Below are 27,376 nucleotides of genomic sequence, written 5' to 3'. Positions count from 1 at the left end.
CACCAAGATTCCTGACTTGATTTTTAATTGTTTGACCCCTAGAGTGAAGGTACGTGTTCACTTTGAGAACTTCATCTTTGTTTCCAAATGCAATGACTTCAGTTTTGTCTTTGTTTAACTGACGGAAGTTTAGGCACATCCAATTTTTAATTTCATCAATGCATTGAAACAGGGAGTCAATGGGGCTGTATTCGTTGGGTGATAGGGCTAGGTAAATCTGGGTGTCATCTGCATAGCTGTGATATGCAATTTGGTTCTTTCTCATTATTTGGCTCAGTGGCAGCATATATAGGTTGAACAGGAGGGGTGCAAGTATTGAACCTTGAGGGACTCCGCATGTCATGGATCTCCACTCAGACTTATGGTCACTGATACTCACATAATAACCTCTCCCTTCTAAGTATGACCTGAACCATTTAAGGACCATCCCAGAAAGCCCAACCCAGTTTTCCAGCCTGTCAAGAAGAATGTTGTGATCGACAGTGTCAAACGCAGCACTGAGGTCGAGTAGAACCAGCACTGATAATTTACCTGAATCTGTGTTTAGGCGAATATCATTTATTATCTTTATGAGTGCTGTTTCTGTGCTGTGATGCGGTCGGAAACCAGATTGAAAGTTGTCAAAGTATCCATTCAAACTTAAGAACTTGTTCAGCTGATTGAAAACATCTAGGTTACGTATGTAACCCTCGTTCCCTGAAGGAGGGAACAGAGACGTAACGTCAGAGACTGACGAATGGGGTCTCGCCCGAGAGACCAAACACCTTTGAGTGTTAACAAAACGAGCCAATGATACGAAGAGTATCTTGGTCTGCGGAATTTGCATGCGCAAGCCCTGCCCCACACAGTGGGTATATAAGGAGCAGCGCGAGCAACTCGCATTCAAGCTTTCGCTTCGGAGCCAAGCGCATCGTGCCTTCACCGGAGTGTTTTCAGCGAGTCTCTGCAGTACTGGTGTGACGGCGCATCTCAGCGGATTCCAGCATTCCTGCCTTGCCTGTTTCCCCTGAGAGCTGAAGACTCGGCTGCGGTGCCTCCCTCTGGGAAAGCAGCGTTGTCCGAGTCAGATCCTGAGCTGACGGCCATGCTTGCCCCGGGCAGCTGAGAGCATTGGGTTGGAGTGGAATCCTCCACCCCGTCCTGAGCGCTCGAGGCTGGATGATTGGCTCCTAGGGGCTGCACGCTCTGGTGAACGCCAGGGCCCCCTTCCGGTTCTTTTCTTCCCGGAGGTGCATGAGGAGGTTGCCAGTTTGTGGAGGGCACCTTTACCTGCCCGAAACCGTTCTGCTGCCTCCTCCGCCTTTACCTCCCTCGACGGCGGAGCAGCCAGAGGGTATGCTGGGGTTCCCCCTGTGGAACGCTCGGTTGCGATGCAATTGTGTCCTCCGAGCACTTCTATGTGGCGCAGTGATCCCAAGCTCCCGTCCAAGGCCTGTAAGTTCTCGTCCACGCTTGTGGCCAAGGCTTACAGGAGTTAATCACAGTGTAAAACGTCTCAGGTTACGTATGTAACCATGGTTCCCTGAAAACAGGGAACAAGACTGTGTTTCCTTGCCATGCTTTGGGTTGCCTGCCTGCAGAAGAGTCCCCCAAGACGATAGCTGCTGACTGTTTCTCCAGGCGCTCCTCTACTCCGGGTCGCACCATATTACGTCATAGGCTGTCGCCGGCCAATAGGGATTGGAGTTGTTAGATAGTTGGCTTTCAGACACCTGGGTCACGTGACGTTCCCCATTGCGTATTCCAATGCAGAGTCTCGTTCCCTGTTCTCAGGGAACCATGGTTACATACCTAACCTGAGACGTTTTACACTGTGATTAACTCCTCATAGAGATTCATCCAAAACCACATCATATATGGTCAGTCTAATCTTAAGGGCTTAGCGATGTTACTCTGCAAAGATCTTGAGTTTTCATTGAAGGGTGTGTACGTGGTGGCTTGACAAAGCCTGAGTCCTTCCTAAAGACATCTTTATGACAATATACAATATACGTAGCGCCACCAGCTGGCAACAGGAAATGGCATGCTTCACACATTTCAATATGCCACAAAGTACCAAACATGTTAGGCTGCGTTCCACTCCAGTTTTAGACATGCACTCGCGAACTTCCATAAACACTTCCCTCGGGGGAATCTCTGCCATCATTTTTAAGTGTGTTCCACTTCATGAAGTGGACGAGGGAATTTTATATGGACAGACCCGATTTTGACAGAGGGAGCGAGTCTACTTCATATGTACACTTCAGGCAGCTCCATAACCAACAACACGTTTATGACATGACAGCATATCGCGTTTAATTTACCCCACCAGAAACAACTCTATGATATTGTAATTATTATTTTTTAAAACATTTAAAACTCATATATACATATAGAATGCTGTATTAAACAATTTTGTAAGGGCAAAGAATAAATAATAAATCAGCTCCATTCTGGAATGGAGGGCTTAGGACGTTCCAGTTCAGGCCATTGCAAAGTTTCCACCAGTAGTGGGCACTAGTGCAATGTAAGCAATGACGTACATCCCAGTCAACGAGACTGAGGGAAGTTAGCAAGGGAAGGGCATTTAAAAAACGAACTGGAACACAGCCATTAGAAACACGTTAAATCATGCAACACTTGTTAGGCTCCTCCTCTCCATCTCTTGCGCTCCTCCACTCTGTCTCTCACTCATAGCAGACGAACAGTTGCAGAGGAGTGGTTTACGTGTTTTCAACCCAAGCCGTCAAACTGACGTAATCAGAGAAGGAACGCCATTTCAGACCGGAAGTAAACAGATTTTGATTAATGATTAGACAATTTTTTCTGTGTTTTAACTTGCACGGATTAATTGTTTACCACAAGACTAGTAATATGCACTAGTAAAGTTAAGAGTCGAGATCTCTATTCTAAAAAACACAGATTATCCAGAGTCATAAATTCCCCGAGCCATTTTGATTACTCTCTGATATATGCATTTTACCGTGTAGCATGCGTGTAACAAATCAACATAAAAATAACAAATTGTTCAGCCACTGCACACAGCCACTTAAAAAAAACTGTTCACAAGCTTCTATGGGTTTGATTTTGGTTGTCATTTGTTGATATAAATAAAATAAAAAATATGTTGGTGCCTGTCTGCTGAATGCCCATCCGATTCTCCTCCATGGACATAGGGGAAAGTGAATATTTACACCCTACCAACAAAGAAATGGATCAACTTCTGTCAGCTTGTTGAACACATTTATTTATTCTGACATTTTCTACCATATGATGGCTGAAGCAGCAGCGCGTGACACTGTTCTCATGGTAACCAGATCAACATTGTAAATTGAATTCAACAAAACTGAAGTGAAAACACTAAATAATCATTCAATGGGATAAAATATCTTCTCTTCCCTGCAAACGATACCATGAAGAATGTTAATATTTAACCAAGTAAAAAAATGAAGTAAGCAGGTTCCATATTCATTTCAGTATCAGCAGACACAAAATTATATTTTAAAAAGTAAAAAAAAAAAAAAAAAAAAAAAAACTATACAAGTTACATAAATGGTAAAAGCTCATTGTGGTTTCTCGGTTTGATAGATTTGAGCAACTATAACAATGCAAAAAATAGGAATTTTGATTCCTATATAGTAAAATCACTCCTTGCCCACCTGCCGCATTTCGCGTGCAGCACTGACGTCATGTGCAAACAACTTATAGAGAAGGCATAGGACATAGCTTAAGCTTTTTGAACTGTGAGCGTTTCATGCTTTTAACATTTAAGAGGCTGTTATGTTGACCTTGATTTATTACAATATTGAGCTGTTCAATTTTATTTTGATTTTAGAAAATAATGAATCAAAGCTTAAGGCTTTTCTCCAGTGTGAGTTCTCATGTGGGCTATAAGGTGTCCTCTTTGACTGAAACTCTTTCCACACTCTTGACAGGTATGAGGTTTTTCTCCAGTGTGAGTTCTCATGTGGACTTTAAGGTTTTCATTTCTAATGAAACTCTTTCCACATTGTTGGCAGGTGTAAGGCTTTTCTCCAGTGTGAACTCTCATGTGGTCTATAAGGTGTCGTTTTTGACTGAAACTCTTTCCACATTGCTGGCAGGTGAAAGGTTTCTCTCCAGTGTGAATTCTCATGTGGATTTTAAGGTTTCTTGTCTCATTAAAACTCTTTCCACACAGTTGGCAGGTGAAAGGCTTTTCTCCAGTGTGAATTCTCATGTGGACTTTAAGGTTTTCATTTCTGATGAAACTCTTTCCACATTGTTGGCAGGTGAATGGGCTCTCTCTAGTGTGAATTCTCATGTGTTGCATGAGGATTCGTTCCTCTGTGAAGCCATTCCCGCACAGAGTGCAGGTGTAAGGCTTTTCTCCAGTGTGAGTTCTCATGTGAGCTGTAAGGTTTCCTTTTTCACGGAAACCATTTCCACACTGTTGGCAGGTGAAAGGCTTTTCTCCAGTGTGAATTCTCATGTGGACTTTAAGGTTTTCATTTCTAATGAAACTCTTTCCACATTGTTGACAGGTGAAAGGCTTTTCTCCAGTGTGAATTCTCATGTGGACTTTAAGGTTTTCATTTCTAATGAAACTCTTTCCACACTGTTGGCAGGTGAAAGGTTTTTCTCCAGTGTGAGTTCTCATGTGGGCTGTAAGGTTTCCTTTTTCACGGAAACCATTTCCACACTGTTGGCAGGTGAAAGGTTTTTCTCCAGTGTGAATTCTCATGTGGACTTTAAGGTTTTCATTTCTATTGAAACTCTGTCCACACTCTTGACAGGTATAAGGCTTTTCTCCAGTGTGAGTTCTCATGTGGATTTCAAGGCTTCCTTTTTGACTGAAACTCTTTCCACACTGTTTGCAGGTGAAAGGCTTTTCTCCAGTGTGAATTCTCATGTGAACTTTAAGGTGATTTTTATGTATGAATCTCTTTCCACACTGTTGGCAAGTGAAGGGACTCTCTCTAGTGTGAACTCTCAAGTGGACTTGAAAGTTTCTATGTTGATCAAAAGTCTTTCCACACTGTTGGCATGTGAAATACCTTTTAGTTCCAGTATTTTGAGGTCCTTTTTGTAAGGAAAACTTTGTTGATTTTTCTCTTTGTTGATTTTCTCTCTCTTTGTTTTTTTTTTCAGTCATTAAATTATAATTATAATTTATAATTTTCTCTTCATCCCTTTCATTAAGTTCATGACTCGCCTCTCTCAGTGCCATTAGGTCTAGGACAAAAATAGACAAAAAAACAAGTTAAGACATTTCAAACATCAAAATCAACAACATGTATGACAGCACTTCTCAAAGTCCGGACTCCGGTCCGGATCCGGACCCGGACCCGGAGGGAATTCAATCCGGACCCGCCTCCATTTCGTATTTCAACAGCAGTAATTGTGTGTAAGGGATTAAAAGTCTGGATTTCCTACTTTGATAAACTCATGTCAAAATCATTTGTTTAGTGTTTTATGTCTTTTTGGAGATGGTCCGAAATTAAAGCGAAGGCGAGATATTTAAAGTTTTCCTCCGTGATTCGGTTGCCATGACATCCAGTGAGTCGCGCAACGCGACACTTCACTGCAGTAAGCGTTTGAATGGGTGTGGAGCAGTGGTTCTCAACCTGCGGCCCGTCATGAATGTAAATGCGGCCGCGATATGCTGACCACAATTTAAAAAAAATAAAAGAAAATAAAAAATTAATAGCATACAATTTATTTTAGTTTTAAAATTTTAATTAAAGTGAATTAAATAAATATAAATGAGCTATAATGCTTTATTTGTCATATAAAATAATTTTGGTGAGTATTTATTATTTTCAGACATCAGGCAATGTAGGCTAATGACGCAATCACTCAGTTAACGAAACAAACACAAGTGCGCGCTTAGGAAGAATTCAAACAGTAGCCATTAATTTTGTAAATTTAAGCCTCAAAATGGTCAAATTTGTTATTAAAGGAGAAAAACTAAATCTGGAAGATAAAATGAAGGAACAAATGCAAACAAGAAGAGTCGCAGCATCAGCAGTAAAGGTAAGAAGAATGGCAGAATCAGTTGTTAATGAGCAAGATGGGCAGCCTTCCTGTTTGCTCTGTAGTAAAGTACTTGACAAGCAAAACCTACAATTTCAAAAGACTGAACTGTGAATTCGATGTGTTTGTTTGGTCCCAACTCTGCGCGCGCTCGCGGATCCGATGCTGCGCGAGGGATTGCGACATGACAGAAAGCTTGATATCGTTAGAGATAATTAGCCTACAGTGCACTAAGTGTTGTTTGTAAAATGAGCTGAGTAACATTTGCTTATTAAGGCGTTTGTGTGATTGTTTGGTGACTATTGTAATGCTGTTGAAGAGAGTCATACAGTCATACAGAGTTAAATAGCAACTTAAAGGTGCCCAAGAATGCTTTTTCACAAGATGTATTATAAGTCTAAGGTGTCTCGTGAATGTGTCTGTGAAGTTTCAGCTCAAAATACCCCATAGATTTTTTTAAATTAATTTTTTTAACTGCCTATTTTGGGGCATCATTAACTCTACACTGATTTTTTCAGCATGCCGCCCCTTTAAATCGCACGCTCCCTGCCACACGAGCTCTCGACTATATTACAGCGCATTTACATAGTTCACACAGCTAATATAACCCTCAAATGGATCTTTACAAGATGTTCATCATGCATGCTGTGTGCATTATGCATTATTAATTATACAGACTGCAAATGTTTAAAAATGAAAATAGCGACGGCTCTTGTCTCCGTGAATACAGTAAGGAACGATGGTAACTTTAACCACATTTAACAGTACATTAGCAACATGCTAATGAAACATTTAGAAAGACAATTTACAAATATCACTAAAAATATCATGTTATCATGGATCATGTCAGTTTTTATTGCTCCATCTGCCATTTGTCGCTGTTGTTATTGCTTGCTTATCTAGTCTGATGATTCGGCTGTGTGTGCACAAATCCAGACGTTAATACTGGCTGCCCTTGTCTAATGCCTTTCATAATGTTGGGAACATGGGCTGGCATATGCAAATATTGGGGGCGGAGCCCCCGACTGTTACGCAACAGTCGGTATTATGCTGAGATTCGCCTGTTCCTCGGAGATCTTTTAAACAAATAAGATTTATATAAGGAGGAGGAAACAATGGAGTTTGAGACTCACTGTATGTCATTTCCATGTACTGAACTCTTGTTATTCAACTATGCCGAGATAAATTCAATTTTTGAATCTAGGGCACCTTTAAAGTGATTGTATATACAGTTTGTGTGTTCACTGAGCATTACTGATAATTATTGTAAAGCTAATGTCAGTAAGTTAGTTTTTATTTGTTATTTATTGTGTGCAACATCTACGTATAATAATAGTATTATCTGATAATACCATAACATTAAATCTGATTGGTTTGCACTGGTGACGTCATATGTAAATTATATGCGGCCCGTGAGACTTGCACTTGGACCATTGTGCGGCCCACTGGGAAAAAAGTTTGAGAATCACTGATGTATGATCAGCTTTGGTACTGGAGGACCACTCTTTTGCAGAGTTAAGTTTCATCCCTAATCAAATACACCTGCCTGTAATTTTCAAGCATTCCTGAAGACTAGAGGCTGATTTATACTTCTGCACAAAGATCTTCAGGGGCAGGTGTGTTCGATCGGGGTTGGATCTGAACTCTGCATGTATGTAGATCTCCAGGAACAGGTTTGGTCATTCCTACTCTAGGTTCAACTCATCAGATCTGATACTCTGATCTGAGACTGATGGATATTTCAAATAAATCTACAAAGTGTCCTGTTGAGGTACTCCAGGGCTGCACTCAAGTTCAGATTTTTATGCCCTTCCCTTGCTAACTTCCCTCCATCTTAAGGACTCAGAAGTACATCATTGTTTACTCTGAACCAACACTGGCAGAATCTGTCTAGCTACTTTAACCTTTGTGCAGTACACTCAAGGGGCTTGCACACCGGACGCAAAGCTCAGAGGCGCGCAGCGCAGCGACAAGTCTTTACACTCATAGAAAACAATGCGTTCGAATTTTAAAGACGTGGCATGGGCGCTGAGCTTCGCATCCGGTGTGCAAGCCCCTTCAGGGTCTTTGGGTTCTCCACAGACCCCAGGCAACAAAATGTAATTTTGTAACAATATATTTATATTTATATATATATTTGAACAAATGTAATTTTACTCAATTTTTTTTTTTACTCAACATTTGTGCTGTTTTTGGAGTATAGTGGATCTCTGCAGCCATCTACTGGTAAAAGTGATAGTTTTTTTTTACTTAAAGATGGGCAATAATCTTACACTAAACCATGTCAAATTATCCATGTTATCCTCCTGAATGAAAGTTAGAAATGTGGGTCTTTTATAAAGTGAATTTTACATAAAAATCTGTTTTTGTATAAAAGCCTACTCAAAAACTGCACAAATATGAAGTAAACTGACATTGCCTGTAATGATTACTGAGATGGCACATTCAGATGGGACTAAAATCACTGACAAGCTCTGGTAATAATTACTTTACCCCCACCTCCTCATGTAAAACTAGGCTTCAGCCTGAGCGCTTTGATCAGATTTTGCGTGGTTTATTTGACTTGCTCACGCCTCGTCAAACATAGGCAGTATTGGGTAAGTTACTCAAAAAAAGTAATCCACTACAAATTACTACATTAAAATTGTAATTTGATTACATTACTGATTACTGAATGTAAAAAGTAATAAGATTTCTAAATACTTTACTTTCAAGTTACTTTGAAACCTACAAAAATACACCACAAACTGAAACTCATAGTTCGTTCTGTAATTTAATATTGACTGAAAAATATTACAGAAGTATGAAAACAGCAACTTGACTCGTTAATCATCTATAGGTAGCTTATTCTTTCAAATGCAAAGAGGGCGTCTGAGGGTCGCCTGAGGGCGCTCAACGACCACGTCATCTGTGAGTGTGAGATTCTAAAAAAACTAAAAATAACTTATAAATATATTAAATGTAAACTAATAAATATATGAAATATTGTATACCTATTAATGTTTATTTTTGTTTGCAGTTTTTTTTAATAGTATTTAATGATTATGAACAGGCCCGGATTAACACAATGTAGTCCCCTGACTCCCAAACCTGTCCTGGAGGACCCCCAGCACTACACATTTTGAATGTCGCCCTTATCTGACATGCCTAGTTCAGGTCTTGCTGTCTCTACTAATGAGCACATGAGTTGAATCAGGTGTGATAAATGAGGGAAACATACAAAATGTGCAGGGCTGGGGGTCCTCCAGGACAGGTTTGGGAACCACTGCCCTAGGGTGACCACATTTGAAGTGAAAAAACCCCCCCAAAACAAATAAGCAAGTCCAAGAAAGACTGTTGCAATCAAGCAATCATATTTACAGCTGAATTCAGCACCACAGACGCGCGCAGCAACAAAACACACACACTGAACTTTACAAGCATCTAAGCAACCATCTAAAAGAGAAAACCGTTCAACAAATTTCAAATCGAAAACAGCGTCACATATTTGCCGAGAAATAATGGTAAAAAAGCCTTACCTAAGCAGAATTTTTTTTCTAGAATTTGTGCATGCAAAATCGTCAATTAATTCTGCGTAAATACGCAGTAGGTAACAAATTGCACATGAACAATTACATATATGTGTAATCATTTGAAACGTATTGTATGTTTTATATACAGCGAAATTTGCCTGCATTTGACAGAAATTACAGAATAGCACTGTGAATATTTATATGGTTGTCAGACCATGGGGCACTACATAGGCCTATAATTTTGGTTTTAATGAGATTTTCCCAATAAATAGGCACGAATAAACCTGGTGTCCTCCATGCAGTGGCATGCACAGACCTCTGCGAGGGCAGGGGCGAAATAACGTTCTGGGAGAGGCAGTGGTTTAAGTGGGCCGGTACGCACCGGTACTCAATACCGCCACTTCCAAATATAGCTCTTGAGCGTACCGCCACCTCTCCGTGTGCCCAGAACGTGCTTTTAGCGTACCGGTACGCTCATTTGGACATCTGTTTTAATAGAGGTTTTAATCCTTTGCCTGTGCTGCCTCTTTTCAGAGCGCCCTTCACAATGCACGCTTCCTAATTCGTCCCACCGAGAGCAGAGACTACATTACCAACACACCCTTGAGTTTTACAAGTGAAAAGCGCATGCGTCGCTTTTGCCGCTGTCACTGTCAACAACTCAACGTGGCCGGAGAGGGTGTGTGAAACGCGCACACTCGGCTCGGTAAAAATACAAATACAGTGAACAACACTTAATATGCTCTCCTGGCTTCAGACTCTGAGTACTAAAAGAACACGGTCAGAATCAGCTGACTCGCTGGCTGACACCCCACCAAGCCAGAATGATATCCCTGCAGGTCAGACGCAAGCTAATGAAAGCAGCACTTGTGCCGAGAACGAGGACGAGAATGACATCACTTCTACCGATGACAACAGCCGCGTTAGCGATCATGAGTGGCCAGAATGTTGGTCCCAAGCACAAGTCCAGTATTTCTCCACAAGTGGCTGATGAGCAGAAATCAAAAGTTGGGTTGTAGTGTGTGTAGTCAAGTTTGTGCTTGCGTGGACATGCAACAAGGGCAGAGAGTGTCGCAGGAGTGGAGTGGGTGCTTAATCTCGTCTTTTGGAAAGGACAAGGCTGCACAACAAAACTCACTACGAAAGAAAATAAAAGAGCACAGAGACTCACAAGAAAAGACAATTTATCACAAGAAAGCAGTTGAAATAAAAGAGAAGGCAACACAAAATACAATGCAAAAACACATTGAAGATCTGAGAAATGCTGAATACGCTTCAACTTGCAATGTGTTTAGAACAGCTTATAAGATTGGCAAGTATGGGCGTCCCTTTACAGACATGCCAATAGATGTCCAGTTGCAAGTCTTAAATGGGGTCAAGATGGGCAGAGTTTTGCACTCTAATAACTCAGGTGCAAATATACTGGATCACATTGCAGCTGAAATGAAAAAGAAAGTAGTCAATGACAGTGATGAATGAAAGAAAATTGTGTGTGCTCATTGATGAATCCACTATAATAAGTGGAAAGTCTGTGCTTGTCGTGTGCCTGCGGTCAGCTATTTCTAGTGAACAGCCAGACACAATATTTTTTGAACTGATTGAGCTGCAGGGGACCACAGCAAAGGACATCACTGAAGCACTGTTAGGATGTCTTCATAACAATGGCTTTGACCTTCACTACCTACAGGAACATTTGTTGGCATTTGCTTGTGATGGAGCCTCAGTGATGCTTGGGAGGAAAGCAGGAGTTGCTGCGCAGCTTTGTTCCCAATTCCCTTACCTGTTTGTCTGGCATTGTTCCAATCACAGACTGGAACTGGCAGTTTGTGATGTTTTGAAGGAGGTAGGAGGAATCAATCACTTTAAAATATTTTTAGATCAGCTTTACTCCCTCTACCACGCATCCCCAAAAAAACCAAAGGGAATTAACCGAGAGTGCTCACAATGTTGGACAGCGTCTCCTTGTGATAGGCCGTGTTTTATCAGTGCGTTGGGTTGCTTCAAGTGAAAGAACAGTGAAAGCAGTATGGGAGAACTACCAAGCTCTGCAGGTACACTTTACAAGTGCTGCTGCTGATACCAGCAGAGATGCAAGAGAGAGAGCAAAATACAAAGGACTCAATGATGTTCTCACTACAGTTTCTTTTGTGGTCAATCTTGGCATCATGTGTGACGCTCTCACAGAACTCGGTGACCTCTCAAGAATGCTCCAGACATGACTTTGGATCAAGCCGACAGGCAGCTGGACCGACAAATCCGGGTGTTTGAGTCAATGGTATCCACACCTGGTCCCTACACACAAACTGCCATTTGAAGCTGAAAAGAAGAAAATCTTCAGAAATGTATGCCTGCATGAAAATGAGAGGGTTATAAAAATCAACCCTGGGCAATTTTTCCGTAGCCTGGCTGAAAATGTTAAGTGCAGGATGACTCCAACAACTTCCTCACAGGTCCTCCAATCTGACTCATGGCCTGCATCTCTAGATATTCAATATGGGGATGCAGCGGTCAGACATTTATGTCAGAGATTCAGAGTTGGGGAGAGGGAAAGTGTCCTAGGATTTAGGGAGTATAAAGACCTAAAAGCTTCCAAGACACCAGAAGCCCTGAAGCCTCTTCTTAAAGCTGTCCACACCATTGCAGTATCAACAAGTGAATGCGAGTGAGCTTTCAGCTCAATGAATGATACTTTGACAGATAAAAGAAACTCTCTCGACATCAAAAGGCTTTCAAATCTGATCTTCCTGAAATGCAACGGACCACCCTTGGATCAGTTTAATGCACAAACATATGTGCAGACATGGCTGGCACTAGGGAGGAGAAGTGTAGCATCCACAAACTGTGAAGCCCAAAGTGCAAGAAAAGTGGAGCCCAAAACATGCTGGAGCCTTTTCTAGGTAAAATTATTTGTACAGTACTTCTTATTTTTCATTTGATGTACTGTGATTATATTTTGCTGAATCTGCTTTTGTTTATTTTTCAGGGGTAAAGAAATGAACCATCTTCAAGACAATGTTTATGTTCTACTGTTCTATGGTTATGTTATATAATTTATTTTATGTACATTTTGTTAAAAAAATTTCAATACCCTTTTGCACATTTTATTTATGTTCAGTAGCTCTTTCTAAGGGTATTTTTCTAAGGGAGAGGAGAAATGGGAACGCGGGGGCACCGCGATGTAGAGACCTACATCGGATGGGACGGATTTTTCAGTCCCGCACCCGCTTCCCGCAGGAATCATTTGATTCTCCCGCAACTCGTATGCGAGTAGTGTCTTACCGCCCGCACCGTCCTCTGTTGCGTTGGGTCCCGCGGATCTGGGAGTGCAGGTCTCAACGCGATGGGACCACAAAGGGAACTTTCACTTTCGCGATCAAAGGGGCAGGGCTCTTTATATTCTCTCTGTATATAATGTATCATTAACTGTTATTTTTGTATCTGTATCTTTCCAGCTAAATAATATATATACAAAACATGATTTAAAAAAAGTCTAGTCATTATCTCAATCACTTGGTGCCCTCTATTGGCTGGTGCCCCAGGGCACTCCCCCAATCCCATCTATGGATAATCCGGCCCTGATTATGAACACATTAAGCATGACAAACCTTACAATCGATGAAACTACAAAGCTGGCACGTATGTATGATTACAAAATAAAGTCATTAAGATTGTTATTAATATTATTTTATAAAATAACATGCAGGATAAAAGCAGGCCTAGTTTTATCACGTGTTGAGCCGTTTCTGTGACAGCTCCAGCTCTCCGACGCACAGTTATAGGCTACGTTGGCGTCCAAATTTACTCCATTTCGTTCACTCTTTGCAGATATAGTGCACTCAAATGGCACACACTATATAGGGATTAGTGAATCGGAGAACGAGTGAGCGGTTTCGGACACAGCTTAAACATTCCTTGCTGTGTGTAGCATGTATGTGTGGTAGCTTTTTTGTTTGTATGTAACTGCATTAAAGGGGTACTTCACCCCTGGAAAGATGAATGTGTATTTAAAATTGGTCATTTATGTAGTAGAAATGTGAAATTATTTTTGAATTTGGAGCTTTCTAGACTGAGAAAAGGCAGAAAATGTATTTTTGACTAATGTGGATGAAAGACAACAACTCCCAGAATGCACTTGTTTTGCTGCCCTTGCGAGGCCATGCCCAAACCACTAACACAGATAACACAGTAGCCTATATGTAGTGTTGTAGGTAGCAGTAAAACTGCAAATTTAGCAAAGTAACGTTACATAGACAATTACATATAAGTTGCATATAAGTTGACTGTTATCAAAGTAAAGCCACTGTTTTGTAAAACTGAGTTAGTCTATTTATCTATTTATGCTAACGTTACCACAAAAGCCTGTTGCTGTATTGGTTGAGATGACTGCAGAGACCGATAAATTTGCCAGATGAACCACTGATGTAGTGCAGACAAAATAATGTTAATTACTGTAAGCTTAAAAATATAATTGACACCCACTTTTGATAAAATCTTTGATCTATGTCCGTGAGTAACCTCAAACGCGCATATGTATGGGCGTGGTGAAAAAATGCGAACTACCTGCTATTACTGGCTGTAGTTTTAAGCCTCTGGCCAAAAAAGCCTCCGATGACGCAAAATGACGATTTTTGTGTCATCGGAGGCTTTTTTACAGAATAAAAATGCATAAATCTCTCATCTCGGACTGATATGAAGGGGGAAAGCACGGTAATTCGAAAATAATAGTGGTATTCTACTAATACAAAGCTTAATGCTAAATCCTGAAGTAACCCTTTAAAGACAGGAAAAAACTGCTGAAAGCATTTATAACATTTGAAAACAGCAGTGTTGGTCACATTACTTTAAAAAAGTAATTAGTTATAGTTACTAGTTACTTCTCACAAATAGTAACGGAGTTAGTAACTGAGTTGCATCATTATAAAAGTAACTAATTACCAGGGAAAGTAACTATTGCGTTACTTTAAAAAAATAAAAATAAAATAAAAATATGCCAAATAAATTGAATGCCCCAATATTATAAGTCTAAGAATAAATTATTCTTGATGCGACTCCTGACTCATGATCTGCTCTTGCTTATGAAATTTCTCTGTACTGTGTTGGTAGCCATTAAAGAAAACGTAGTTTCATATTTATGTTTAAATAGTCCTATGTTATGTTTTAAATCCATTTATTCGATAATGAAAAGTGAACAGCATGAGTAAGATGCATCATAAGATGCGCAAATATATCGGGAGACATGGAGTGGGTCAGACATGATTTTAAACATTTCATTAAGTTTTGCTTTGTAGAAAGCCTTTCTTTAAAGTGAATTTCGTTTTGTAAAAATTGTATCTTAATTTTAATCAATGTTTCATCAACCAATTGCTTGGATTTAATATATAACAAGCAAATATAGCAGACAATAAAATCATGACATGGAGGCGCGGGCGCGATCACTGGCGCGTGAACTGGAGCGCGTCTTAAATGAACCGAAACTCAGAGGCTGCTTGCCTCGCAGACATGAGAAATATATCTATAGAATGCTTGAAATATCTACTTTAACGAAAATGAAGTAATTAAAAACGAAAAGAAAGAGGCTACTCTGATTATATAGCCTAATCCGAATGAAATGTGCGTTATCTCTCTAGGCGCGTCCATATGAGCAGATGATCAGCAATGAGAATCAGCAATGTCAACTTCATCTTTGCAGCCGACACTGATTCAGAAAACATTACTTTATTAATAAACAATTAAAATGTCTCCTTGCTGTTTTTGTCACACTCATATTCATTACTTTTGCCGGTTCTTTATGGCAATTATGCGTGCCATTGAGTGCTATATAGCCTATATTATGTAAACGCTCCTTATTATGGTTTATTCTCTCCAGTATTTAAGAGATTAAATTAATATAAATGTGATTAGTCAACTAATAGCTTAAATGAACAACTACTAGTTCTAACTCATTTCACATATTTTCGATCAAGCATCAAAAAGGGTATTCTGGTTTGAGCTCGCGCTTCGCACGCATGCTCTGACAGACACACACACAGCGCATCATACATTATTATCAGTTTAAAATTATATTTGTGTATGACTTACCGCAGCACACACCAGAGAAAAAAACTTTGCAGGTCCTATGGCTGAGAGAGAGCTTACTCGGATGAAAACCGCTTCAGTGAGCTCAATTATAGTAACGCGGCATTTTTTTTGTCAGTAACGGTAACGGCGTTGTAACGGGAGAAAAAGTAATTAGTTTGATTACTCGTTACTGAAAAAAGTAATGCCGTTAGTAACGCCGTTTATTTATAACGCCGTTATTCCCATCACTGGAAAACAGTATTGTTCAGAAGTTACCTTCTCTCCCGATCCTATAAGCATCCAATCTAACTTGTTTAGGTGAGGTTGGAGCACGCTCGTCTTGGGAGCGGGTATCCTCCTCCACAAGTTCTCCGGTGATTCATAATGACGCATCCGCGCCAAACATGATTTCTTTGAAATGCACTTTACCTAACTAATTTTATTGACATCAGTAACTGTAATCAAATTACATAAATTTAAAATGTAATGCATTACATTACTGCATTATCAGGAAAATTAATTAGACTACAGTAATGTTACTTTGTAACGCATTATACCCAACTCTGGTTATAGGAAACATGTTTAAAGTCACTGCAGAAACAAGGTTGTGTTGTTGCAAAGCGCCGGACGAGCAGAAAATGGAGACATATTTTGAAACCAGCGGAGACGACAGTACAAAAAATTATATATGATTCCACTAAATTAGCTTATCTTTGTAAAATGGCAAAGCTCTTAACATTAAACAATCAATCAATCAAGCATTCTATAATATCATGATAATCAAATCATTTACATTTTAGTACGTTTTTAAGGAGATGTTGTAATATTGCAACGTTGGGCCTAGTTAGGAGCAGAATTTCTGTATTTGTGCTCACTTTGTCTGAACAGATATACAGAGCATTTAAGCATTCGTTTGCAGGGTTGATTACTTACTTAGCCCCATAACAGTATATATCATGAGTAATAATCACACAACAATCATATTTTTATGAATAAGCATTTATTAATAAAACTATTGGAAAAAATTGTATTTATAAAACTTTTTCTTCTATCACTTTCAGTGTGGTTTGAATGAAGTCTGTGTTTTACAGTGATAGTCCCTAAGACATTTCATTTGATAAGCGCAGGTGAACATTGCACTTGATACAGTGTATTTGTGTATCCATTATTGCAGTGTCTACAGCATCCTCTCTTCGTCTTTACTGGGAAATGTGCAATCATGTCTTTGCATACATCCAGTGGGGGTGGTCCAATGGCATTCTGAAATGGAAAAAGTAAAAAAAATTAATAAGTGAATAATACACATGGGTCTTATATTGTAGTAGATAAACTGAAAGAATAGACAGGGTGGTAGATCTCTACCCTCAACACATGGTCTAAGTATTATCCATTAAAAGTATTATAATTTCAATGCAAATGCTAATCAAAATTCCACTACTACATTCAAACAATACTGTCTGGCTGGCCTATTATGCTCTCTACTTATCATATTAAACACATGCACCCCCCCCAGAGCACTTACAGGTTCATGTTCAAGACCATTCACACCTGTCCCTGAACAATGCAACAGGCATCTATCTATCAACAGGCAACAATCTCCAAGTCAGATTTGATTAATGTTTTCCAAAATAACTAAATATATCTGTGTTCTAGACATTATAATATACACAAAAATATGTAAGGAATTTTACTTACTTGAATCTTGACAAATCCTGTCATGTAAAAAAAGGAGATGAGCTTGACGCGAAGTTTGCAGGTAGAGTGAGTTCGTGGCCAGATGACCGGACCTATAAACACTTATTCTGTCCAATAGCATTGTGAGGACAAACAACAAAACCCATTAACTATGTAAATGTGGTCTTGAGAGAAAAAAAACATTTGCAGGCATTTTTAAAAAATGGTTGAAAGTGATGTTGTAATTCTGCAAAAGTGGGCTTTACAGGGTTAACGAGAACAAAAACTTGGTAACCATGAATGCATATTTGTCATATTAACTAAGCAGAACTGGTGTTGGGGCTTAAGATATTGTTTGTCAATCAGTGTTTATGTAAAAAAACAGATAATAGTAATTATTATTAAAAGAAGATAATACTACTAGTAGTAGTAGTAGTAGCGCTGCTTCTGGTCATGAGTATGAGCAAAGAATAAACTCTTTGATAAACAGAGCTGCGTTTCCTCATACCATATTAGATACATTTGAGTGTGTTGAAAATGATGTTATAACGTTACTCTGTGCGTTCGCTCGGCGGCTGCTGTGAGACACTGTTGCACACTGCAGTAAGATAGATCGATTTTACAATATTATATTAATAAATGCTGGATGGCTTGTGTTGATAAATGGCATGCAATTAATTTTAAAACTTATTGTATGATGGAGAAAATGCTTTAAAAATAAAGCTGGATCTGTTTATGCTATGTTAGCTACTTGACAAAACAGTGTTTTTCTCTGAGGCATAGTAAAGCATGGTACTCGCTGTAAATCAAGAAAATTAGATTTAAACAATAAGACTAAACGTGTTGAGCTATATAACAATAATTAGTTTTCTGCCAATAAATATATAAAACAGTTGTTCCCTTGTCTATTAAAACGTGTGATTTATTAAAGTGTCTATTAAAGTACTCAAGTGAACAAAATATATAACACTGGCCTAGTGGTTTTTGGATATTGTACTGCAAAAATATTACATATTGCACCTTTAACCCTTCACAGATTCGAATGGTGTTACATCTATGTGGCCATAAATGTCTGTGTAGCCTATTTTAGAGTTGTTTCCACTTTTATAAGAAAATTCAAGTGATCGCGCCGGCGCCTCGCGTACACACAACATATATCAGTTTTAGTAACTTGGCATCACAACCTGTTAATTGTAAAAATAACATACATTCAACCAAATATGTAAACATTTATAATAGTATGTGTACATTAAAAGTGTTTAAATAATATAGTTTAGCCTCTAAATCATGAATATGGAAACATTTGGATTTGTGCCAAATTATAGGTTATTAATTGCCGGTTTCTGTTTCAGTTTAGCTTTAAATGAATTCGTTTTTACATCACATTTATATGTTATTTTTTTCATAATTAAAATAGTAGTGGTGCACTGAATTTTAAAGTGACATACATATTACTACATTTACTCACTATCATAATGAGTTAATAATGCTTAATTACAAGTAACCAAACCCAAACTCTAGCTCTATAGTAAGTCCACTTGAAGAAATGAATGAACCGACTGAGTGAATTAGGACACTTTTCTTCAAGATTATACTTCTGTATATTCTCTATTTCTGTAGAGCTGGACATTTTAATAAGGATCAAATACAGCTTTGAGAATAAAACCAACCTGTTTGTTCCTCAGTTTCTTCATATTTCACACTGAATGTTTCTTCAATCTTTATTTCTTCAAACTCCTCTTTATTAAACTCAATCTTCATATCTTCTGTCTCCTCTTTAATAAACACCATCTTTATATCTTCACTCTCCTCCTGTTTTTTAAACGCCATCTTTAAGAAAGGAATTATTAACAGAGTTAATGGTCTTAAATGACCCGGTTTGACAAAAAAAAAAAAAAAAAAAAAAAAAACACTCAAAACTAACGCTGCAAATGAATTCAAATGAAACAGCGAATTCAGTCAGCGAATTCTGATTCATAAAACAAACTTAAATTAGTTCAAACTCAGTTACTCTGGCAACTACAATAGTCCATTTACAGTTACTATCATAAAAATACACTTACTTGTAGGTTTAAAATTGTACATAAGGCACATTTAATGGCCAACATCAAATATTTTAGCGAAATGTATATTTTTGAATTATCGCGCTTCTATTGCGTTCCTTCTGTTTAGCGCGCATGCGCACAGCAGCGCTCATTCATTGTGAAGTTTAGCAGCAAAATGGAAATGACTTTCGAGACTTTCATTTTGCATGACTTTCCAACATTTAATAGTATTAAAATTGTTTAAAACAAAACATTAAAATCATTTAACTGTTTCTATAGATTTAAACATTACATTTTTAAAACAAACCTTTCTTCAGCAGAATCACAGCAGATGCAGGATCGCGGCGCAGTCTTTTGACGTCATGTCATCACTCCAAAATAAAAGTCCTGTTCAGACGCTGCATTGTCTACAATCACAGAAGAGCATAGACTGTTTTATCAGTTAATCTTTGTATTACAATTAACAGTGACAAATATGATACAAACAAATATGGTAAAAAGATTGTATGAGTTCATTAAGAGTTCATTCATGTGTCCTAACTGAAACACACACATATATATTGATGGATCCGAAATGGTCAATATTCATATTCATGCACTTTTATTAATATTTATTTTTAATCATTTATGGCTTATGATTTATTAAGTTTTACTTTTGCTTTCATATATTTATGTACTCATACTTTGTAGATTAATTCTTATCATATTTTCAAGTATTCATTGGTGATTGTACCCTTATGGTTATTTTATATTTAAGAGTATGATTGCTATGTTCAATTGTTTTTCAAGTGTTCCAATGTGACAGGTCACACTGACACGTTTGTGGTTAGACATTGGACGCCTGCAGAATTAACCATTTGAATTTGAAATCTGATCAAAATATGTCTGTTATTTTTCCTGATGACATTTAAAAGGGTAAGATTTGCAAAATTCCCAAAGTGGGTCAAAACAACTTTTATCTCTATTTTTTGACACTGGACCAGTAGATGACGTAATGGGTGAAATTAACCTTTTCTTTTAGAACAAAAACATCAATTTGAGTGGGATGTAAATTTCCCTATATGCTCATGGTATAAAGCTGACCAAGTCATTGATAATTCAGCTTTTTCCCTTCTTTGCTCTCCTTGGCTTCTACTTCTTGTCTCTTTTCCGCAAATGTCTTAATTATTGCTCTTTTTGATCTTCATCTATTAGATACAATACTCTGGATTATACAATACTCTAAATTTTATTATTAACTATTGACTGCTTCTTTATGGATGTTATTTTACCTTTTGGTTTTATTAAGTATTTTCATTATCGATTAAAGTTTGCGTGTGAGGCTAAATTTAATTGTAATGAATAAATAATTTTATTATCTGCCTGGATCTCATTTTCCGGTTCGGGTTCTTTCGAAGATGCACTGCAAGGTTTAAATAGAGGTGAGCAATATACTCTGTTTTATCGAGGTGAGTAATATACTCTGTTTTATCTGGTCTACTGTTTTCCGAATTGCTTGAGCTTTGAAGCTGTCTGCTGGTGGATGTGGACTTTCATTTGGCTGCAGACAAAGAAAGAACCACGAGTCCAACCTCAGCCGAGTGTCGGATATTGAATAACTGGTGTGTTCATATTGAATTACCAATTTTATTCTGAGTATTCAGTGTAAGTCTCTAGCGAGGATTTAATGAGGAGCGCTCTGTTGCGAGGGTGACCGCCGTTTGACATCAATTTCCCATTTGTTTACCCGTTAGGTTAAATCCTCGGGTTAGACTGTGTTGGTGGGTTATTGAAAGTCTGTTTGGTCAACTCGTGTTTTTTGGGCGGAAGCTTCTGAATAGGGCCCTGCAATTTCGGTGACAGTGGACTGGCCTTGCTGAATTATTAAATTGAGATCCATTGGTAGATATATATTAATATTTAAAATTAAAATCAAGAGAAATTTGAAATTTGTCTGAATCCAGAAAGTAAAAATTTAAATTTTGCAAATTTGTAAAATTTATTGTATTAAGAGGAAAAGAAAAAACAAGTATTTTGAGTGTTTTATCTAATAGATGAAGTTATATTCGGTCATGACCTATTCTTTTGTGTATTGAAGTCCTTGCAAGGCACTAAGACCTAAAATGCTAACTAAATAACTTTTAAAATGTCCTACATAACTCGATCTTGTCAGAGTGGGTGTCAAAGCAGAGCAGCACATCAGCAATTATTTTTGTATGTGGATGTCCGTCTTATAAAGGAGATTGGACTGTAAAAAGGATTAAAAATTCAACTTATGGCTATCTATCTGCCACTCACTATTTCCTCAGTCACTTTGATGAGGTGAAGTTAGTTTCGAGTTCCTGTCCTGCTCTGTTCTGTCCCAGCTGTGTTAGATCGAGTGTGCTGCTATCTTTAACGTATTGCGGTCCAAATTTTAGTGATATGATATGTACAATTGTTCTTAGATAATCCTGCTTAATAGTTTGTTTTATTATTATTTTATGCATTGTCTCAGATAGGTTAAAAGTTAAATAAAAATACGATATGCATGAAATGTAAAGCTACTTAAAAGAGAAATTAATAAATAATACAATATTAACTGAATGAAGCAAAAATATAGGTTTAATATATATTCTGTTATCAGTGATTTGAAGATATCTGAAATATGTATTCATAATCCCTGGTGGACAGCTTGAAATGTTATCTATTGTAGAGATTTTTAGTAAGTGTTAATGGAAATAACTTTTGCATTGTGTTGAATGAGAATGAGATTGAGTGACTAAGTTAAAATTAAATTGATTTAGGTAAAGGAAGAAAAGTTTCATTTTATTTCGTTTTGTTTGATTTTGATGTATTTGTGAGTATTATTTATATGTTCAGATAATTAGAAATATAGTTTAGTTTGCTCTTTTCTGCATTTTTTTTTGCAAAGAAGAACTTGCTTGCTCTATTTTCTGCAAAGAAGAACTTGCTTTATTAAAATAAAATCTAGAACTGCTGTTGTCAGTTGGATGAGACTCTTAAAATTAAGTAAAAGCTGAGCAGATCAAACCATTTTCGGTTGTGATGACAATTTATGTGGGGTCAATTTGATTTATGCATTCTCTGAGTGTTCAATTTCCAGAAGAAGATGTCCCAACACAAACAAGAGTGAATGGACTGTGCGTGCCAGTGGGGGAAAAGAAACTCAAAGACCCAGGCTGCAGAGAAACGCAGGCACCACCTGGTTGATGGGCTTCAGCTCACCCCTGATTCCAGCTAAACCCTGAAAAGAGGAAGCTGAAAATTCTCAGGGCTGACAACGAAAAGACTGAGTTCATGCAGAAACAACACATCCTGCCATAATGCAGAGAGAGAAAGACTGCTGCATTCAGAGTCAACCTCATGTTTCAACTGGTCCTCATGACAGACTGAGAGACCCAACGTACTGGATGAAGAAAGACACTAAAACTGCCAAACAGGCTCAACTGACTAACTGACCATACGAGTGGGGGACTTCCCTCTCTTCCTCGTGTGTGTGTTCAGGTACTGCCTTTACTGTGATCACTACAGAGAATGCTTCAAAATTAGACTTGTCATCACAACTTACAGATTGATAATAGTCTCATAGCAGTTCTTGATTTTGTTAACCTCCTGCACTTTTCTGTCAATAAGCACCAGTCCAACCCTTTATGAAATGGAAGTTAAGTGATTGCTTGACTCACGTTCAGTTAAACTGGGTTTGGACTTAGTTAGAGGATGTTGTGCAATGAAGAGAGTTTAGACTCGACTCTCAGGACAAACATGTGTGTTACATAGTTCTCTTAAATAGAATATGGATGGTAGAGATTTGATATTAGTCACTCCATCTTGGCTAATAGATATTTGTTCTTTATTATAAGAAAAAAAAATATTCCAAAACTGTAAAATCAATATATATCACAAATGCTGTCATCAGAGATTATGATTATGGTTAACCATGGATCCAAAATTATGAGATCTACAGTTTTTTTTATTAGAATAGCTCATGAGCAACTGTAGAAAGGATACTTTTTTCCAATACATAGATGAATAATAAAATATATTTACGAAATTAATTTTCTTAATCGTGGCATGCCTAGGCTTAAAATAATATTTCCTTAAAATTGGTGTTTGTTTTTGCCGTGTTAAAATAAATTCTATTGCGACAAACGTCGTCTGACTAAACAATTTCAAAAACCTAGACACTGTTTCACGGGGAATGCCACAGTGCCTATGTTTCATCATTTCCAACATTGTCGAAAGAGTTTGATTCGATTGGACTTGGTGGTATTCCACCCTTAACAATATCTATTCCCCATTCATTTGCATATGCAGTGACAAGAAAAAAAATTATACTCTGGCCAGAGACATAAAAGTGTGAAGGTGTGTGTGAGTGATGGTGCACCATGGCAAAGAAAAATGCCATAAACAGCTATATTCAAATTTTCTTAAAATGGGCACATTATATGAATTATGCCTAATGAAATAATGGTCATGGATGAATTTGGCTAATAATCCTGACCTGGGTTATTGTGGCAGAATGAAACAATGCCACACCTGCGCAGGGGAAAATTTCTTGGGAAAGCAGAACAAGCAATCTTGTCCTGTTTACCCCACACTAACTTTCCTTTTCTTTCCAGCATGTCATGATGGATTCCACTGAACTGATTCTGTTCTGAATGTATAATGTAATGTTTTGTGATTGTTAACATGTTGAAGGTGGGATGAGTGTTATCCAGGTAGAGGAATTTATATTACTGGGTAAAAATAAGAAATTATTTACTTATTTAATCAACAAAGGAAATATTATAACAATAAAATTAAATCATGTATGATATTGCCAGATAAAGGAATATCATGGTCTAAACAGCCCTGGATAACCCTCACACCAAATCCAAATGAATTTCCACAGGTTTTGTTACCCCAAGGAGGACTGGACGGGGTGATGTGTAAATATATGTTGTCTCTAACAAAAACATTTCAGGTCTTCATTCACAGGTCAAAGCCGTGCTGTTGATTGCTGAAATTCATCCTACTAATCCGAGTGCTAATGTATTGTCAATCATGTGAAAATGTGTGGTATTTTCATCAAACAAGTTCTTTTTCCTGTGTGACGCCTGATTGTGATCACTAGAAAGGAAGTGTCCATTAGGGTCAAAAAAGAGAATGAGTAAACTCAACTGGTGGCTTAAAAGCCCAATGTTTGCTCCAACTGATCAAGAGTGTCCCAGAACCAAGGAAGGATCGACGAGCACCACAGTGCTTAGCAACACAAGGGGAAGTCCACAGAGAGACTGAAACTGATTACATCATACTACTGCTGCAGCACAGAATGGAGAGATTGAGACTTTGAAGGATTGAGTTGTTTAGGGTTATCAAATGATATATAGTTGTTTAATTTGTCTATTTGTGTGATACATCTGATGGTTATGTTATTTTACTTACTTTTTATTTGGGTCTAGTTGACATTGAATTCACAATTTAGTATGGCAAATTAATTTGATTTTGATTCTTTACTAAAACTGGCTAACAAATTAAAACTAATGGAAGAAATTTTATCTGCCTGATAGTTGCGGTAAGTCCTCAACCCAGCAAAAGTCCAGGGGACGTTCGGGGTCGGGTTTGTTTAGAGGCCCTCGTCGGACCAGCCTGGTGAAGGCTTCCAGTCAATATTTTATGCAGTCAGCTGGGGTTAGAGAGGTACCCGCAGCTTCATCTAGATGTGATGCTTTTATATTCAATTTATTCGATATCCATTCCGTATCTTTTGACAATTTTGTAATGAGTCTCTCAAGACTCAAGTGGGGGACTGATGGATCCGAAATGGTCAATATTCATATTCATGCACTTTTATTAATATTTACTTTTAATCATTTATGGCTTATGATTTATCAGTTTTACTTTTGCTTTCATATATTTATGTACTCATACTTTATAGACTAATTCTTATCATATTTTCAAGTATTCACTTGTTATTGTACCCTTATGGTTATTTTATATTTAAGAGTATGATTGCTATGTTCAATTGTTTTTCAAGTGTTCCAATGTGACAGGTCACACTGACACGTTTGTGGTTAGACATTGGACGCCTGCAGAATTAACCATTTGACTTTGAAATCTGATCAAAATATGTCTGTTATTTTTCATAATGACATTTAAAAGGGTAAGATTTGCAAAATTCCCAAAGTGGGTCAAAACAACTTTTATCTCTATTTTTGACACTGGACCAGTAGATGACGTAATGGGTGAAATTAACCTTTTCTTTTAGAACAAAAACATCAATTTGAGTGGGATGTAAATTTCCCTATATGCTTATGGTATAAAGCTGACCGAGTCATTGATAATTCAGCTTTTGCTTTCCTTTGCTCTCCTTGGCTTCTACTTCTTGTCTTTTATCTGCAAATGTCTTAATTATTGCTCTTTTGATCTTCATCTATTAGATACAATACTCTAAATTTTATTATTAACTATTGACTAATACTTTATGATGGTTATTTTACCTTTTGGTTTTATTAAGTATTTTCATTATCGATTAAAGTTTGCGTGTGAGGCTAAATTGAATTGTAATGAATAAATAATTTTTCATCAACTTTATTTACTGCCTGGATCTCATTTTCTCAAGTTTTTGCATCTATATATATATATATATATATATATATATATATATACTTTGACCTTTAATGTGTTTCAATTCGGACACATGAATGAACTCTGCTTTATGAACTCATTCAACCTTTTTACCATGTTTGTTTGTATCATATTTCTCACTGTTTTAATTTTAATACAAAGATTAAATGTTAAAACAGTCAATGCACTTCTGTGATTGTAGACAATGCAGCGTCTGAACAGGACTTTTATTTTGGAGTGACGACATGACGTCATAAGACTGCGTCGAGATCCTGCATCTGCTGTTTCTCCTGAAGAAAGGTTTGTTTTAAGAATTTAAGCTGTTTTAATCGACAGAAACAGTTAGATAAAGAATCACAATGTTTTACATTTTTTTTTACAAGCGATGTAAAATTAGTTTATTTGCTATCTAATGTAACATTGTGATTCTTTATCTAACTGTAATGAAGGATATTTGTATGAGTAAAACTCATAACCACTGATGAGAAACAGTAAACCTGCGTCTCATTTCTCATGAACGAGAACAACAAACACTAACAAATTAACTAATCATGTTTTCATCAGTCATAAATGCCTAAATATAAAGTTTATTCATTTTCAGTGTTAGTTTTGAGAGATTTTTTTTGTCTAACAGGTCATTTAAGACCATTAACTTTTAATTATTCCTTTCTTAAAAATGGCGTTTATTAAAGAGGAGACTGAAGACATGAAGATGGAGTTTAAAAAAGAGGAGGAGGGTCAAGATATAAAGATGGTGTTTATTAAAGAAGAAAGTGAAGAAATTATTAAAGAGGAGACTGAAGACATGAAGGTGGAGTTTATTGAAGAGGAGGAGAATGAAGACATAAAGATGGTGTTTATTAAAGAGGAAAGTGAAGATATGAAGATAATTATTAAAGATGAGACTGAAGACATGAAGATTGAAGAAACATTCAGTGTGAAACATGAAGATACTGAGGAACAAACAGGTTGGTTTTATTCTCACAGCTGAACTCAGTCATTTGATCATTATTAAAATGTCCAGCTCTACAGAAATAGAGAATACAGAAATATAATCTTACAGAAAAGTGTCCGAATTCACTCAGTCGGTTCATTCACTCCTTCAAGTGGACTTACTGTAGAGCTAGAGTTTGGTTACTTGTAATTGACCATTATTAACTCATTACTATAGTGAGTAAATGTAATAATGTTTATGTGACTTTAAAGTACAGTGTTTCCATTCAATCTGATCCTGGACCACAAAACCAGTTGTAAGTCTCACGGGTATATTTGTATATTTGGGGGCACCTATACTGTAACCTACTATTTTAATTATGAAATAATAATAATATAAACGTTAAGCCAAAACTAATTCATTTAAAGCTAAACTGGAACAGAAACCGGCGTTATAACCTATAATTTGGCACAAATCCAAATGTTTCCATATTCACTATTTGGAGGCTAATCTATATTATTCAAACACTTTTATTGTACACATACTACTATAACTTTTTATATATTTGGCTG

The 27,376-nt window shown here is 37.4% G+C and overlaps 1 protein-coding gene across 2 annotated transcripts in view; it reads right to left on the bottom strand.

Annotated features, from left to right (window-relative positions):
- Positions 1-3,430: 3,430 nt before the first annotated feature.
- LOC125244089 (gastrula zinc finger protein XlCGF57.1-like) overlaps positions 3,431-27,376 on the bottom strand; it is a 130,157-nt gene continuing 106,211 nt past the window's right edge. The window contains exons 1-3 of one of the 2 annotated variants that reach the window (XM_048154058.1): positions 19,590-20,538; positions 18,908-19,067; positions 3,431-5,193 (exon numbers count right to left, since the gene is read on the bottom strand). In XM_048154058.1, the coding sequence (XP_048010015.1) occupies positions 3,833-5,193; positions 18,908-19,067 (1,521 nt within the window). In that variant the 5' untranslated portion in view covers positions 19,590-20,538 and the 3' untranslated portion in view covers positions 3,431-3,832. Of the gene's footprint in view, positions 5,194-18,907; positions 19,068-19,589; positions 20,539-27,376 lie in introns of those variants that run through there. The other variant, XM_048154050.1, reaches the window with a different exon arrangement.

The sequence above is a fragment of the Megalobrama amblycephala genome, linkage group LG1, assembly GCF_018812025.1.
Source record: "Megalobrama amblycephala isolate DHTTF-2021 linkage group LG1, ASM1881202v1, whole genome shotgun sequence".
Lineage (NCBI taxonomy): Eukaryota > Metazoa > Chordata > Actinopteri > Cypriniformes > Xenocyprididae > Megalobrama > Megalobrama amblycephala.
This window is presented reverse-complemented; position numbering and strand designations above follow the sequence as displayed.